This window comes from Megalops cyprinoides, chromosome 4 (genome assembly GCF_013368585.1).
Source record: "Megalops cyprinoides isolate fMegCyp1 chromosome 4, fMegCyp1.pri, whole genome shotgun sequence".
Taxonomy (NCBI): Eukaryota; Metazoa; Chordata; class Actinopteri; order Elopiformes; family Megalopidae; genus Megalops; species Megalops cyprinoides.
In genome coordinates, this window is record NC_050586.1 from 25,218,371 (window position 1) to 25,236,951 (window position 18,581).

Below are 18,581 nucleotides of genomic sequence, written 5' to 3' on the forward strand. Positions count from 1 at the left end.
CACAGATGCTGTTCCACTGACATTGTATGACTATCAAACACAGTAGTGAGGTTAGCTTAGTATTACAGCTATTGAGTTTAATTCACTTGTTTTGACTTGAACTTGAAAGTCTGACTCCCATTAAAACTATTTTCAAAAAAGTTCTTGGCAGGAATCTTGTGGCCGATTGGCAAGCGTTGTGCAAGACATTGAAACAGGAAGTGTGTTGAGCAGCATTAAGCGTCTCAGATAACATTTAGTTGAAGTAGATTAATGGTCAACTGTGTGTGGAATGAAGTGAAAAGGAGACTGAACACACAGCCCTTAGGTGCAATCTCTGCAGGGGATATGTTAACTATGGCTAATGTAGCCAGAGGAACTCAATATGAGAGGAATATAGGTGTAGAGAAACATGGTCAGAATTTGGTTTGGATCACACCATTCAGGAAGATCTCATTTTTTTCTGTGGTGGTGAATAATGTTTTCCTCTGCAAAGTCTGGCCTCTGGGAAATTCATGTCCAGTAGTAATGTGTATTTTATGTTTTTAGGTAAAAGGTCATTTGTGTTGAATTTAATTCCCTTATTATTATTACCTCTTAAAGATACATTGTGAGTTGCACAATGGGTATGTCAGTACAAAATTGAATGAAAAGTAAGTAAACATACAGACTACATACACACATGCGCGCACGCACACACACACACACACACACACACACACACACACACAGGTGCAGCTGTTGGATCTTTGTGAGTAAGTACTGCTTCCTGCATGGCTCGCTGAAACATACAATTAGCTGCCGCATTCTGAGAAGGTTTCTCTGCAGCTATTGATCCGAGTTCCTCTTCTCTCCCTGTGAATTTAATTGCACACAAATCAAGAGAAGCCAGATTGGAGGTTTGTTTCCCTCTCCCGTCACAAAAACGTCAATAAAATCACAATCTCATATCCATAGAGTAATCTCACTTCCTCACACCACTGTTCCTTTCTGTGCCTGCACCACATCACTGAAGCACAGGCCCTGCTCACTCCCTCTCTGTGACATCACTAGAGCTCAGGCCCTTTTCATTCCCTCTCTCTGACATCACTAGAGCTCAGACCCTACTCATTCCCTCTCTCTGACATCACTAGAGCTCAGACCCTACTCATTCCCTCTCTCTGACATCACTAGAGCTCAGACCCTACTCATTCCCTCTCTCTGACATCACTAGAGCTCAGACCCTTTTCATTCCCTCTCTCTGACATCACTAGAGCTCAGACCCTACTCATTCCCTCTCTCTGACATCACTAGAGCTCAGACCCTTTTCATTCCCTCTCTGTGACATCACTAGAGGTCAGGCCCTGCTCACTCCTACTCTGTATTCCTTCATTCCTGCCACATTGCTCACCACAGAATAAGCTCTTTGTCAGAATAAAAATATGTCATTCAACCAATCAATCAATTTTTCAGGTTTTAGCTAGTAAACTTCCATTTTTAGGAAAGATTTTTACGGTGCTTGTTTGAAACTAAAAGGAGAACAAGGTGCTTCGGGGCTGTCTCATAGACATCCAGATCACCAGAGCTCAACACTTATATTATTTACTTGTAGCTCACTGAGCTACAAGTCACCTGGCGATGATGACTCCTTCAACACCTCTACCTTTCAAATGAGCCAATCAGGATCAGGACCTATAACATTTCCTGACCAATCTGGAGAGAGCTGGTCTTGACCAGTGACAAGCAGGAATGCGGTGGCCTTTGCTGAATTCACCTGCATGTGAAAGGTGTACTCACCTGTGTGTGGAAGTTCCTGGCAGGAATCTTGTGGCCAATTGACAAGCGTTGCGCAAGACATCAAAACAGGAAGTGTGTTGAACAGCATTAAGCATCTCAGATAACATTTCAGGCACTTTGTTCAGGTTAATGGTCACCTGAAGGGTACAAAATACGGGGGGTCTCGGGGGGTCCGAGACCCCTGGATTGACACTTGAGACCCCCTGTAAGCCTCAACAGCAAAATGTTGGGGGGTCTCTGGAAAAATCTTTTAAAAATTTTTTGTCACTTGCAATTGTCACTAAAAATGTCTTTTAACCCTTAAGGCCCGACAGACGCAGCCTGCATCCAAATTCACATCCCTTCTTCTCGGTTGAATTGCTTGTGAAGTATTCATCGCTAACAATGCTAGTTACTTGTCTATGCGATGAAGTGTTGGCAAGAAAAATAATTTTGAATTTACATCAAATTTAATCATAGTTACAGTCTGCATACAGCTCTGCGTCCATCTCCACACCCATTACTCTTGTTTGAATTACTCATGAACCTGTCATTACATAGATATGGAACACATATCACAAGAAAGAGAGGAACCGGAGCTTTGTAATGATGCTAGTCACATATTTGTACATATCAAAGTAGTCACATTATGAAGACAGAGCAAACTTCTGCAAAGTAATATCTTTACTAATTTCTTCGCCCATTTTCACACTCCTGCTTCTCGGTTGAATAAGTCACAAAGTCCCTATAAGGATCCATAAGTTTTGTATGTTTGTCTGATGTTACCCAAGTTGCTAGATCATCTATGAGACACAATCTACACACACAATTCACACACTACATACAATTATTTATTTACTATCCACAACTCCCTGCATTTTGAAACCTAAATGTTGGCAGGTATGGGTAGGGGGGACCCCCCAATTGCCACCAGGTATTTCGTGCACTGGTCAACTGTGTGTGGAATGAAGTGAAAACTAGACTGAACACACAGCCCTTAGGTGCAATCTCTGCAGGGGATATGTTAACTATGGCTAATGTAGCCAGAGGAACTCAATATGAGAGGAATATAGGTGGAGAGAAACATGGTCAGAATTTGGTTTAGATTGCAACATTCAAGAAGATCTCTTTTTTCTTCTGTGGTGGTGAACAATTTTTTCCTATGTGAAGTCTGGTATCTGGGAAATTCATGTCCAGTAGTAATGTGTATTTTATGTTTTTAGGTAAAAGGTCATTTGTGTTGAATTTAATTCCCTTATTATTATTACCTCTTAAAGATACATTGTGAGTTACACAATGGGTATGTCAGTCCAGAATTTGCAAAAGTAAATAAACATACATACTACATACACACACATGCACACACACACAGGCGCAGCTGTTGGATCTGTGTGTTGATGGTGTATTCAGTTGTGTATGGAAGGTGTCCACGCAAGCAAACACACACTTTACTGCAATCACAGCAAAGATTCTGACCCCTGTGTTTGAAGGGGAATCCCATCTTTGACCATTTCGTCCTCCCATTTCAGAAAAAAAACTGTCAGAAACAGAAAATGTGAGATTACTGCTCAACCTCATTTATATGTCTCAAGGCTTGGAGATGTTTCTTGTGTTCAGTGCTGTGAATATTCCTCAAATATTCACTGGTCTTTGAATCACATGATGGGTCATCATATTCTCTGAGGCTGATGTACCAGCCCCTCCTCATGTTATAAACATCTAGAGAAGTACTAGGGACACAGCTCCTTGGTACCCAATGGCCTGCAGGGACTGAGGGCTGAGAGTGCAATTCCCAATTTGGCCAATAGATGGTATCTCAGACCTCCATGGCACACAGGTCGTCCAATGCCCTTGTTGTTCTGGGAGAAACATGCGGGCAACCTGCACAGCAGCTCCGTGCCTGTGCTTCCTAACCAAGCCAGAATGTTCTGTTGATGTCACATGATGTAACACTGAAGTGCTTAGGACTGGAGGGCAACCTCACATAGATCTTCCTCAGAAACACATTTCTGTACAGCAGACAATGTTTTACATCAGTACTGTATGTTGTGATGAATGATTAATATTTGCAATTTTTGTAAGCTGTATCTTACTTACTTATCTACTTATTTAGGATGTAATATTTTACAGATATATAATACAGATTTTCAAGGTGATATTACCCTGAGTGATCCCGTTATACACTCTTTTGGTCCTCTGATGTGTGTGCAGTTGTTCAGAAAACCATCCTAGCTTTGTGAGGCTGTGTACTGACCCTGGGCTGGGGAAGTATGAAGGTGGACATCTGTGCTGGACAGTCTGTGCTGTCTACAGTCCTCAAAGAGCCCCTTTACGTCATAAAAAGATTGGGAGTTGTGATTGTTACCCATCCAAACTGCACCCCAGAACCCAAAGGCTAAACCCTGACATTGAACCCAACCCTCTATCAGTGTGAGAGCTTCTCCATAAACAGACATGCAAAACAAGGCTTAAAATATGGAGAAAGTGAAGAAAGTGAGAGGGTGAAGTGAAACTGGATGTTTTAGGCAAGTCCACTGCATCCTGTCCACTACTATCCCATGGCCCCCATAAGAGTCAGGCCTCTCCACATTTTCACTCATGTCTGTCTGGCTGCTCTGAGTCTGTCTGTCCCACCTCACAATGACAGCCTCATCAGTGCTGCTAACAGTGTTCTGTCTGATCATTACTCTTACATTGTGTCAGTCAGTAGTGTTGCATCATGTCTAATCAGTTTATATTGTGTGTGATTAGTAGAGTTGCTTTGTGTGTGATCAGTAGAGGTACTTTGTGTGTGATCAGTAGAGTTACTTTGTGTCTGATCAGTAGGGTCACATTGTGTCTAATCAGTAGGGTTACATTGTGTCTGATCAATGCTATTACAGTGTTGTACCTGATGTCAGTTGCATACCTTCTAACCCATAGAACTCACTTCATTACCCACTAAGATACTCTCTCTCTCTCTCTCTCTCTCTCTCACACACACACACACACACAGCAGTGGTTACACATTCTCTCTGATGAAAAGCATTAAACAAATGTTGCCATGGTAATAGAACAAGCATGCTCTAAGCAGTTTCAGTTTAATTCAAGTCAATTCAGCCCAGCTTTATTGGCATGACAAATAACACATGTACCTTGCCAAACCACTTGTAGACATGCACTTTACATTAGACAAACAAGCCAGAATGCAAGTCAAACACAGGCCAGTAGAATAAGATTTACAGTGTCTTTCCCCACTCTGCTCTTCTGTCCAGTCTGTCGCTATATTAAGGCATTATATTGATTTGTTTTGATTTTGTAATCTTACATGTTAATTACTTTTTCATTCTTTTTCATAATGGAAATCAATAGAGATTGAACTGAAATTTAACTATAATATAAGTACATTGTGTCATCAAGAAGAATAGATAGTTACTCCTTTTCAAAGATATTAATAATGAGGACATAAAATATAAATATAAAATAAATATAAAACATGTTAAACAGAATGTGAATATTGAATATACAGTGACAAAATCAATTGCACCCTGCCAGCTGTATGTATGCTACCTTTTATTATAACTTATATCAAAACATGGTGTTTGTTGGTCTTATTTAATAGGTTTGAAGAAATCAGATGATGCTTTTTAAAGGGAGGAGAACATTTCCCTTGTTGTTCCATGAAATTTTAAAAAGTAAAAATACATGTATCCTTTTTGTTAGTTAATATTCATGCAGGCTAGTTTCTGCTATGACATTTTCTGGACATATCGAGTGATCCTAGCCAATCACTGTAGTCCTGTTTTAATCCAGTTCCAACACAGGCATACAGGAGGAGCAGTAGCCCTGGAAAGTCTGCTGTTTGGGAAACAGTCTCTTTCGAGTGAAGCGCTGAAATGAGAGAGTGGTGTGAAACAGTGGCAGTTCATGAGAGGATGCCATGGAGGCCGATCTGTGTGGTTGATCTGATGTGTATCTCCTCTCAGGCTCAATCAATGCTTCCTCTTGCTCTTCTCTCTTTCTCCACCCAGCTCCTACAGGTACCACTCTGGTTTGTGCTCTACTCCACACTCCACTCTACTATTATTCTACTCTACTCTATTATTCTACTCCACACTCCACTCTACTATTATTCTACTCTACTCTATTATTCTACTCCACACTCTACTCTACTCTACTCTATCATTCTACTTTGCAGTCTACTACTAGAGTTTGCAGGTTTTACTAAATGTACTGAAACACGTGGGAAGAATGCCATCAGCTTTAGGTTAGAAGAGCATTGTTTCTAAGGGGAAAGATGAAGGCATTAAGTCTAAGACTGGCCATCTGAATCCTGTTAAAGCCAAAACGCCATCTCTGGTATGGAGATCAGCATTGGTTATTCTATAAGAGTTGAACCCTTGTCTCCAGCCGACCTGCTGTGTGTGTTAGGGTGAGCAGAGCGCAATGGGCAAAAATCAGGATAAGCGAGTTGGAGTTGTCTGTACAAGGAACATTATAGGAAATTAAAGTAAGCCTTCGGAACTGAATTTGTATATTCTTAAATTTTTCAAGGACAAATTATTTTTATTAATTTGACTTTAACGTTACATTAAACTAGCAGATGGACGTATCCAGAGATCTTTAAAGAGCTTAGTTTTGTCCCCTTACTCACTAGATATTCAGTGAGTGAAGTTATGCACCATGACCAAGGCTACAACAGCACTGCAAATAGCAACTCTTGGGGTACAGCCCTGCTCCTTACCACTACACAATATATTGCCTGTTCAGAAAGACATTAAAATAATCCAATAAAAATGAGTCCAGCTGTAGTTTCTCTCCCTCTTTATTCTATTGCACTGTTTCATGTTAAGGTTTATAATTATTATTCATGTTTATTATAATATCTGCAGTGTTTTTTCTCTTATTGTCTTACCCAGTTGATTATATTTTCACCTTTAGCTACCATGGCTAGCCTAGTAGCAAGTGGTTCCCGCAGTAAAGTGCAGTTCCTGCAGTAAGCAGGGTGCACACAGCAAACTGTGGTTCCTTCAGTAAAGCACAGTTCCTATAGTAATGTACGGTTCCTGCAGTAAAGGTCAGTTCCTGTAGTACTGTGCAGTTCCTGCAGTAAAGCACAGTTCCTATAGTAATGTACGGTTCCTGCAGTAAAGGTCAGTTCCTGTAGTACTGTGCAGTTCCTGCAGTAAAGCTCAGTTCCTATAGTAATGTATGGTTCCTGCAGTAAACATCATTTCCTATAGTAATGTGCGGTTCCTGTAGTAATGCGCAGTTTCTGTAGTAAAGTTCAGTTCCTGTAGTAATGTCTGGTTCCTGTAATAATGCGTGCCACCTACAGTAAAGTGAGGTTCCTGCAGTAAAACATACCATAGCTGCTGATGTGGATTTGGGTCAGAATTTTCTGTTGCAGCTAGCTGAGTCACTGGTTGCCTTGGAGACCAAGTTTCGCTCATAATGGTGACCATGGTGACTAGAGAAGGATGGATCACTTCAGTACTTCCTCCACAGACATGCACTCTACACTCTGCACTCTCACACCCACCCACCCACACACACACACACACACACAAACCAACCAGAGCCCAAACTAAAATTCCCCGCTATTAAACATTACCTGCGCTTGAAATGATAGTTTACGGCACATGCTTTGTAAGACATAACACTTTTATTAAATACACTGTATTACAAGAGACTTTTCCATTTCATTTAGAGAAGCTGATCACATGATACACATGAATAATAAGAACATAGTGATACTGTGTTTCCGTTGGGATCTGCCTGCATGCCGGTGGCCCACCTTCAGCCAGTCACACCACACAGCATCACAGCAGCACGGTTCTCAGTCATTAAAAAAAAAGAATCAAAGAACACAATCTACAGTCAATCTACATTCAGAAGAAGAGACTGCTCCTTACGTTGAGTCACAGTTTTTTTTTGTTTGTTTGTTTGATCGACGAAGGAAAAAAAAGGAACTAGATCAACTTCAGAGCACTGATGAGCCGAAGCAGGTCCCTTGCCTGCTGCCTCTACAAGCAGACAGTAATACTGAGCCAGAGGCCTTCAGGAGGTCAGCATTCCTCATCACCTTTACAGAGGGATTCAGGGACACCAGGCCAACGTGTCCTGAATCAGAAACACAGTCCTTCAGCTCTGCACACGCCCCTCTCACAGGGCAGGCATGGAGGAGACCCGTGGTTTGCTCTAAATCTTGCAGCTGCAAATAAAATGGTTTGTTCTTCCTGCTCATATTGCAGCTTCAGTGGGCGGCCCTTATTTGAAGCACTCAGACGTCTCCTCCCTCTGTGAGCATTAGACAGAGCAGGACACAGATAAGAGTCTGTGATTTCATTTACAAAGGAATCGAGTGTAAATGGAGATTTATGTGCTGCATACTGCTACAGTGCATGTATACTGCCCATGAATCTCAGCTGCTGTCACATAATAGAGGTGTCCATGAGGGCAAAACAACTGAAAAGCTTTAAAATCATCCTCTCAGCCCCGCTCAAAGTGCTAAGTATTCATTCAAATATGAAGCATTTCTTCAGTAGGTCCTTGTCAACCAATCAATACTCAGTAACATCAATACTTTTCATAATCATAAGGATCAAAAAAGAAATTTTTAATCCATTATCAATGAAGTCCCCCACTAAATAAAGCATGTCTCTGGGCATTTTGGCACCAATGCTTCAAAACTGAGGGAGAAACAAACTCAAACGTCCCCTTATAGTGGCGTTCAGCGCCTGCGAAAAAAACCTGAGGCTGGAGATCCAGATGTGTTCATTTGTGAAGAAGAGTCAAGATGGTGTTCAGTACTATAGCATTCAGTAATACTGATGAATCGCAATGGCTAGGCATGATGGGAATGGTCAGTAGAAATGGGCTGGAGCAACAATCCATTGTAATGACTACTTGTAATGACCAGTATTTATGCAGAGTATTAATGATCAATAGTAGATCATTAATGGCCAGTGATAATGGTCAGTCATACTAGTCAGCAGTTATGGTTATTAGTAATGGCCAGTAATTATGGTTAGTCATATTTGTCAGCAATATCGCTTATTAGGTATGGCCAGTAACTATGGTCGGTCATATTTGTCAGCAGTAATGGTTATTAGTAATGATCAGTAACTATGGTCAGTCGTATTGGTCAGTAGTAATAGTTATTAGAAATGGCCAGTAATTATGGTCAGTCATATTTGTCAGCAATAATGGTTATTAGTAATGGCAAGGAATTTATATTAAATAGGGTGCTAGCAGCTCAGCCTAAGAGAGGCAGGGGCTTTCTGTAACGGCCAGGCTGCGGCTGACTTCGCAGTGGTTGAATTCATATTTACAGCTGGATTACATATCTACAGACACACAACACAGAACAACTTTACAACAACGTCTCACGGGGAACACGACAGTCTGCGGCCATCTGCACTGTGCTGTCTGAGTAAGGAGAGAAGGTGGAGGAGAGGGAGGTATGCTCAAGGCCTTCCTCTCCACGCCCGTGTGGGAAGCCTCTCGTCGGATGAAGAGCTGGATTATTTACACCTGCGTCTTGTTTCTGACACAATGGCACAGCTTCCGAACCCACCAGCAGGCCGACATTCCCGCACCTGCTCCGCTGCACACCTGAGTAAGCACCCACACCTGCAGATGAAACAGCCCATAAACAGCCCCTTACCCTGAATCCTGTTCCCTTCTAACGACAAAAAAACTTCGAAAAATTACAATCTTTTTTTAAAAAAAAAAAGTACAATCACTGTGACAACAAGAATCTTGTTTTCTTTGTTTCCTTCTGTTTTAGGTGGTATCAGCAGCTGTCCGTCTCCCCTGCTCTCTGCTCCCAAACCCCCGAGGAGTTTGCTAACTTCCTGTCCCAGCACAGGAAGTCCCCCCGTTACAGGCTACAGTGCAGGTCAGGTAAACAGCATCTGATTGTCTCCTCCGCTTTGTGGACCAGGTCCCGCTGCTTTTCCAGAGAGCAGTGTTTTCCCTGTCCTGTGATTGGTCGAGTGACATCACCATGGCAACGTGTTGCCGTGGTTAGTGGATATTTAAGCTTTACCTTATTCTTCTCCTACTCAAAATAACTGCATTTCCATTCCAGTTTAATGGTCATATCAAATACAAACTTTCAAAATGGTTTACATACGATAGGTAAACGCTGATTTTAGCTGTGCTTGTTTTCAGTACAGACAGTAGAATGCAGTGTGTGTTCAAACAGCATTTCAGATCCTTCAATCGCGGCTTCTGTGGACAAACTCCAGCCCCTGGAATAGTTCAACAACTAATCAATCAGTCAAACTGAATCAATCTAATCAATGGGTTTAAACAATGGCAATAGTAGCTGATAAATCAAGATAAGAACCATGATTAAAACACATGCAAAAGTGCTTCAAGTTAAATAAGTATAAAAATAGACTATTAAAAAAACTGCTTTAACCAACACTGTTTAAACCACGCCACTGCCATTCAATTTAAAAAGGGGGAAAAAGCATAAAAAATATATTACAGTGGCAACAAACATCCTGGAGCTTCTCACTGAGTGAGGGGTGTGTCTATGAGCATCCATTAGAGCCTGTGTGTGAGTGTGTTTGTGTGTGCATGTGTGTGTTTGTCTGTGTGTGTCTCTCTATATGTGTGCTTGTGCATGCATGTGTGTGTGTGCCTTTGTGTGTTTGTGTGTGTGCATACACGCCTGTGTGTGGGTGTATGTGTGTGTCTTTGTATGTATGTTTGTGTGTGCGTACATGCCTGTGTGTGTGTATGTGTATGTGCGTGTGTTTTCATGCATGTGTGTGTGTGTGGATGCATGTCTATGTATATGTGTACGTATGTGCGTATGTGTGTGTGCGTGTGTAGTGTACTGTGCAATGCTAAAAAAGGGGAATCTGATCTGTCTCCATATAGAGATTCAGTCCTGTTTTCTCCTCCAATCAAAGCAGAACTGTTGAACATCCACATTTCCATCATCTGTCACTGAGCTCTGCTAATGGGCGACATTAGCCTCCTTAATGAAATATACACTATTGCAGAGAGCTCGTTCTGTCTTTAAATGACTACATTACTCAAGAAGCGAAAAACATGCAAAATTCAATTTTGTTCCCACAAAATACAGTAAGGGGCATTAACAGCTGAACCGGCTCTTGGGTAATCCATCAGGGTGCGTATGCCCCGCCCACTGGCAGGCCCCACCCATTCGGGGCTGACGACGCCCTTCAGAGCTCCTGCTTCTCATGCAGTGATTGTCGGGGAGCTCAGGGTCAGTAATGCAGCACGGGGGGCGCAGGGGCTCCAATCTGAGCCACCCTGCTCTCCTCTCATGGGGGGGGCGGGGGGGGAGGCCCAATCTGAGCCACCCTGCTCTCCTTGCACAGGGGTCTCACAGATGGTGCTGTTAGTGATTGGGGGGGGGGGGCGCAGAGGGGCAGTTTACACAGTTAGTCCAGCGGCTCCACCTCTTTCTGCCTCTCACCAGAGAGTTCTGTTTTCAGCTCTTAAACTGGTATTGACGTGCGTGACACAGCGGGCTGAGAAGGGGGTATTTACAGCTGAACGCATCCAGAAGAGAGCAAGAAGTCACTGTCTTCAGAGGATAGCAGAGATTAAGAGCATTGCAATCCAGAGGATCTCAATGTTAACTCCATGGGAAGGTCTGATGGACAGATGCACGTTTGTTCCAAAAGACGAGGATGAAGGGAAGGAAAGAGAGAGAGCAGGATGCTGAGAGAGAGTGTTGGGGGGGGTAAAGAGACAGGGGAGGGCAGATAAGAGGGGTCACTATTGCATGAGGGGTTGGAGGAGATTGGGTGGGGGTGGGGGTTAGAGGCCCCTTTGAAAAAGCTTCTCTTCGCCTTCTTCAATAACGGCAGCAGTTAAGAGTTTAATCACACACACACACATGTGCGCGCACGCACACACACACACACACACACGTCTATCTCCTTCACATACATACACACTCTCTGATAAACACACACTGTCTTACCGAAGCACACAAACGCAACTGCTGTCACTCACTTCCAAACACACACACACACCACACATACTCTCTCTCTCTGACACACACAGACACACATGCGCACACTCTCAGTCTCTCTCACACACATACACACATATACACACATCCCCTCTCTCGCATGCATGCTTCAGTGGTGACTGCGGCAGTGAAGGTCAGCCCAGGATGTCCAGGTAGACAGGTGAGGCTTTGGCCAGGTTCTGCAGGAGGTTGTGTATCTCTTTGATGTTGAGCCTCATGTGCGGCTCCCGCTGCCAGCAGCCCAGCATCAGGTCATACACCTCCTTGGGACAGGTTCGGGGCCGCTGCAGCACCCGCCCCTGCGTGATGCACTCAATCACCTGCATGAGGAGGTCACAGGCCAGAGGTCAACTTCCACTGCTTATGCCGTCATGTCTGAATCAGAAATCCCACTCACTCACAATAATCATTTACTCTGGAGTCTAAACATATACTCTTCCATCAAACATACACTCCACAGCTTTTCGTCCAATTTGGAATACATTGATTCATTAGAATTATTGTTTATGTTTCGGGTTCATTAATACAAAAGTGTTAAATAAAGCAGATTCCTCATAAACAAACCAAGGGGTTCCTCCAAGGTGTGGACATGAACACTGATTTACCAGGGTTTTGAAAGATAACTGTTTCAGACAGACAGCATGTCTGAGCTGAAAATGCCATTTGAGTTCCCTTCCCAACAGTATGAGATCAGATATCAGTCAGAAGACCCTGTTTGTGGGGCTTCTTACTGGATCAGGTAGTAACAGTGCTTATCCCCAGGTGAGGGTGAGCTCCGTGACCCCTGGTTCAAATAAGGTTGTGTCATTTGCAAACCATGACCTGGGGCCCGCACTGGTGGAACGGATTGGCTTCATTCTGTTGGACAGGGTAGGCAGTGGGTAGGTTGGCCAGGGTCCCGTCATCACTCTGAGCACCCTGGGACTCACATTGGCACCTATGTAGCAGCTACTCAAATGCTATCCTCCAGTGGTGTTTGCCTCCTGGTCACTGGGGAACTTGTAGCACAGAAAACAGTCGCAGTAGGTGTGAATGTGTGAGGATTGCGGGCACCTTGCCCCATGCTGCCATGTGGATTGTCAGTGGATGGTAACAAGCTTAAAAATGTCTGGCCACTAAAATTTGGGGGAAAGGGAAGAAAAAACCCCAAAAAATCTGTTTGCTCCTGATTGGCTATAGAGCTGAGTGAAAAATCTGCATCTCTTTTATCAGACAAGGCAACTGAACACATTTTGTCTTTTGTCTGGAAAAGACAAGGGGCAGGGAGAGCAAGTTAAAGGTTAAGGGTTAGGAGCCAAAGGTTAAGGTTAGAGGTGACTCTGACCTCGTTGTTGGAGAGCTGGTACCAGGGCTGCTTGCCGTAGGTGAAGATCTCCCAGAGAACCACGCCAAGACTCCATACATCGCTCTCTGTGGTGAACTTCCTGTACATGATGCTCTCTGGGGGCATCCAGCGAATCGGCAGCATTGTGTGCCCTCCCACCTGTGGGAACAGACAGACACGTTTACACACCTTCACACACACAGACACCTCTGCACAAACACACAGACCCCCCACTTACAGACAGTCATATTTACACAATACGACTTTTACAATAAAACTTTCATGAAGATCTGAGAAAAAAGGAGATTATTCCTGACATATTTATTGTTTTGAATAATAATAAATTATAAGACATTAATACATGGTTTAGGCATGAACATTATGGATGTTTATGAGGACTCCATATCAAAACGAGCCAATTTATTTTGTAACTTGCTTTCAAATATATTTTCCGCAAAGTGGGTCCCTTAAAAATGAATTTCCTTCAGTAATTAAGTGTCTTCTTTGCCACTCAACAATGAGAGACAGTTTGTGGTTCAAAGCCACAGGCTAAGTTAACCAATCATTCTCTCATTTTAAAAAATGTAATTACTTTTAATTATTCATGTTTCCATTTGAGGCAAAGTATTGCAGCATTTACAAATTCATATGAGAAAAGGGAAGAGCTTATGATTAATAGTTATAACATTCTGGTCTTATGAATTATTAAGATCCAAGGCTTTTAGGAGACTATGTCAGGCCAGGGCTGCTAGTGTTAGCTGTTTTGATTGAGAGATGCCCTGAAAGCTGCTCCATCCCATGGGGTGCTCTGTACTATAACTGTTCATTAATAATATAGATACATTCAACCCTGGCATAACCCTCCATGAAACAAAAAAGTCTCAACTGTGAGTGTTGTGGGATGACCTGCCCTGGCGGGTGGAAACCACAGCGATAGCCGGGGCTGCGGCGGGCAGCTTTAGCGTCTGCAGGGAGCTGAGGTTTTGAGAGCGTGTGTTTGAAATGCGGCGCAGAGCCTCCCGCTGCAGAGTCAGGCTGCAGCTGCCATCTGCGTCACTCAGCCTCTTCACAACAACAAACCCCGCTCTATACCACACTCCGCCGCTCCGCGTTTCTATGGAAACGCCAGCTCTATGGGGGGATTACAGAATTTGCATTCAAATGGCAGTTAAAAGAATATACACTGACTGTGGCGGAAAATAGAGTTGTTTTTGTGTTATGGCCATATTTGGATTAAAAAGGACCAGACGTATACGCCGATTGTACAGCCATTTTAAGGCTCATTTGTAGGGTATGCAGTGTATGTTCTCTCGAAGCAGAGAGCTAAAGATTGGACTTGGAGTCTACATGGTCAAAGAGAAAAAATGTTTTCTTCTGTAATGAATATTGATCCCATAAGTTACTTCAGCGGTCAGGAGCGCTCAGGGGTTTTGAAGGAGGGTCGTAACAGTTACAGACTGGTGTCCATTTGAGGGGGCCAACTGGGAATGGAATGGATGAGGGGGGCCATTGCATATGATCAACTCAGTTCCAGACATCACTGGCAGAGCTGCAAACGATTGCCTCAGTTCCAGACATCACTAGCAGAGCTACATGCCATTGCCTCAGCTGCAGACATCACTAGCACAGCTACCTAAGGTTGCTTCATCCCCAGACATCACTAGGAGAGCTGGAGCTCATCTCAGTCTGACATTACAACATGCTCTCAACCATCACTGCCTATGCAAGATGACGATGATTCTAAAGGCACCGCCAACTTCTCTCTCACTCTATCTACTGCTCTCTTTCCCTCTCTCTTCCTCTCTCTCTATCTCTTGCTTTCTACTCCTATTATCCTAGCTCTCTCTCCCTCTTGCTCTGTGGAGCAGTGGAGACAGTTGCAGGGCTGCATACTAATCACAGAACTCTAATGACTTTTTTCTCTCAATTGTCTGATATATCCTCAGCTCTGCGTAGCACGGGTACGCTGCCATGGAAACAAGGCCTGAGAGCACAAAGACCCCCCCAACACACAGCTAGAGGGAGGGGGAGTCATGGGCCCAGCACACATGCATGTTTGGACATTCTGTCCATGTCAGAGAGAGGCCTCACTCTCCTCCACGAGGAGGATCATATCAGCAGCATGTCGGCCTGTCTGGGCCGCTGAGTCTCAGCAGAAACACAGTGAGTCCCAGCAGAAACTCAGTGAGTCCCAGCAGAAACTCAGTGAGTCCCAGCAGAATCGCAGCAAGTCCCTCAGAATCACAGCGAGTTCCAGCAGGAACACAGCGAGTCCCAGCAGAAACACAGCGAGTCTCAGCAGAATCACAGTGAGTCCCAGCAGGAACACAGCGAGTCCCAGCAGAAACACAGCGACTCCCAGTAGAAACACAGCGACTCCCAGTAGAATCACAGCGAGTCCCAGCAGAAACACAGCGAGTCCCAGCAGAAACACAGCGAGTCCCAACAGAATCACAGTAAGTCCCAGCAGAATCACAGTAAGTCCCAGCAGAATCACAGCGACTCCCATCAGAATCACAGCGAGTCCCAGCAGAAACACAGCGACTCCCAGCAGAATTAGAGCGAGTCTCAGCAGAATCACAGCGAGTCCCAGCAGAAACACAGCGAGTCCTCATTAAATCTGAACAAACAGGAAACTGTCATGATTTCCCTCAGTATTTGTGCTGACAGTGGAGCTGTGATCATGTCACCGGGCTCTGGCATTTTGACTACTCAGCTACATAAAAGTGACCTTTGAACCAACATTTCCTGCTCACTTATTCCTGTGACATTTCTGTCATCCTGCCTGTGAGCACCCTGTAACATCCTGTCCGCAGAGAACACACTCTCTTTCTCACGGCCACACATGGAGCTCTCTGTAAGGCAGGGAGCCCAACTGCAATTCACTAACGTGACTGACACACAGACACACCTCCCCCTCCCTGTGTCACATCCCTTGGGGGACAGTGGAAGGTGACACCGCGGACAGTTGCGTAAGTGTTCCTGCTGGTGCCATTACATGTCATTTGCCACTAATACTCACACATATTCAACATGTTGTGTGAATCAAAAGATCATTGCCTTTGAGAGAGGGCAAACGTTATGGCAGTATGACACATTCCCCTGAGCCACAATGCCTCTCTCCCGCACAGTGGCATCACTGATGTCAACAAACATTGGAGCACGCTGCAATAACACACCTGATTCCTGAGTCTCTCTACATCAGCAGAACACGTCTGCTGGGATGAGGAAAGAGAGAAGATGAGGACAGAGAAGGGGAAAGAGATGAAGAGACAGGATGAAAGAGAGAGGGGGTCCTTGTGACCTTGGGTTATTAACCTCTGTTGGTGTGGATCCCCTGCCATAATTTTACACCTTTATGTAAAGTCCTATAAAACTGTGCACTTTTCAACATACAGAAGTGTAAAGTCCTGTAAAACTGCAATGTTAGCCACATGACAGTGTAAAATTCTCTAATACTGTGCAGTGTTAAATATATAGTTGTATGCTACATTCCCCTGTATTCTGTTTGATGTAAAATAATTTTGTGTACATAACACAAACAATAATACCATAGTTTATAGCTTCAGTTGAAAAGAAATCAGATTATATACATAATAAAGTGGCTGTAGCAGATCTGATATCAGCAGCGACAGAGAGGAGCCATTTGTCAGAAGTCAGTGCTGAGTCAGATCTGAGCTGAGTATCAATACTTCTACACAGTCTGCAGTTACTGATGAACGGAACTGTGGTATAAACTAACTATAGGAATTGTCAAAAAGATATTAATTTGGATCAAGTAACTCATATTTTCAACACGGACCAAACAGCACTGACCCTCTATAATAATTAATGAAGAATGTTTTAATTGAAGTGATACACGCAGAGAGAAGCTTCCAGAGGCAGTCAAGGTATGTGGTACAACAGTACAGTCTCTCTGGAGGACAGCATAGCACAGAGATGCAGATGTACATGATGAGAGCAACAGGGAGCACAGGAGAGAAGTCCAGTCACCCTGCTGGCGCCAAAGTTGCTCTGCTGGTGATGTCAATCAATAATGGAGCTACTGGGTCATCCTGGTCCCCTCTGCCCCTCACAGTGACCCCCCACACCCCCCTCCTGCATGCTCCAGTGACCATGAGTCAGACTCTTGGTCAGAGACAGACACACGCATACAACACACACACACTCACCCTGTAGTAGTCAGTGCTGTAGACATCCCGGGACATGCCAAAGTCTCCGATCTTCACCAGCAGGTTTTCCCCCACCAAGCAGTTGCGAGTTGCCAGGTCGCGGTGCACAAAGTGCTGGGAGGCCAGGTACACCATCCCTGCAGCGATCTGCTGTGCGATGTGCAGCATCTGAGCCTGGGTCAGCTCCACGGGACGATTATTCTGCCCGTCCATCAGAACTGCATCTGGACCATGGGCCCTGCACCCCCGACACACACACACACACACAGGCGGGTTAATAATGAGCACCCACATGCACAGACATTGAAAAAAACAGGCACACACATGTTAAAAATACAAACAACACAAACCTTAGCAAACAAACACACATATTACGAAAATAAAAACACACTCGCATTACAACAGCACATAAGCACACCAGCACACACACCTGAGGAACTTGTTGAGGTCTCCATGCTTCATGTACTCAAACACCATGATGAGCGGGTCTCCCTCCACACACACACCATAGAAGGTGACAATGTGTTCATGCTGGAGGTTGGTCAGGAGCTCCGCCTCTCTCTGGAAGTCTTTACGAGCATTCTCACTGGCCTCCTTCAGTGTCTGCAGGAGAAACACAGGCACAGTCAAGACACACACACACACACACACACAGTCACCACACAAACACACACATGCACACGCACACACACACACACACACACAGTCACCACACAAATACACACAAATACACACAAACACACACACACACACACACACACACACAAACAGTTGCCACATACCATTGCCAAATGATTATTTTCAATATTTCATGATTTTCGGCATTCATAGCCACCACACAGATCAAAAAGCAAACTGCTAATGGTATTGTTACTAGATGCCATGGCTTATGAAGCCAAGTTTCTTTAGAATCGGAAAAATGCCTGTAGGCTGTGGTAACATTGACTATACGAACACATATGAAATATAGGTGAAGGGTTTGCTTATTTCTACAGGCATCCTATTTCCCATTTTAATGTGAACAGTGTGAGAGCTGGGAGCCCCCCGCCACTGCCCAGGAAAAGAGGGATTATATTCTATTTTTCAGGAAGTTCTTCATGAGGAATTAGCTGACTGATAAGAGCATTTCAGCTGCCAGCTCCAAAAAGGTCCGGCCAAAAACTGCAGAGGAAACTCATTTTCTTACATTTATTTCACACAAATCCAGTTGCCCAATTTATGAAAATATAAAATTTTTTACGTCCATGAGATTGCTTTGGGGCTTTAAATACCACTTCACTCAAAACAGTAAGACAAATATTTACCCTGTCAGTTTCCAGTTTTTTTGGTATCTCAAACGAAGCCA

The 18,581-nt window shown here is 43.9% G+C and overlaps 1 protein-coding gene across 1 annotated transcript in view; it reads right to left on the reverse strand.

Moving 5' to 3' along the window:
- Nucleotides 1-11,761: 11,761 nt before the first annotated feature.
- Nucleotides 11,762-18,581, reverse strand: part of ntrk2a (neurotrophic tyrosine kinase, receptor, type 2a) — a 38,245-nt gene continuing 31,425 nt past the window's right edge. Inside the window, exons 16-19 of the mRNA XM_036526343.1 lie at nt 17,667-17,839; nt 17,237-17,474; nt 13,065-13,223; nt 11,762-12,060 (exon numbers count right to left, since the gene is read on the reverse strand). Of these exons, the coding sequence (XP_036382236.1) occupies nt 11,875-12,060; nt 13,065-13,223; nt 17,237-17,474; nt 17,667-17,839 (756 nt within the window). The 3' untranslated portion in view covers nt 11,762-11,874. The remainder of the gene's footprint in view (nt 12,061-13,064; nt 13,224-17,236; nt 17,475-17,666; nt 17,840-18,581) is intronic.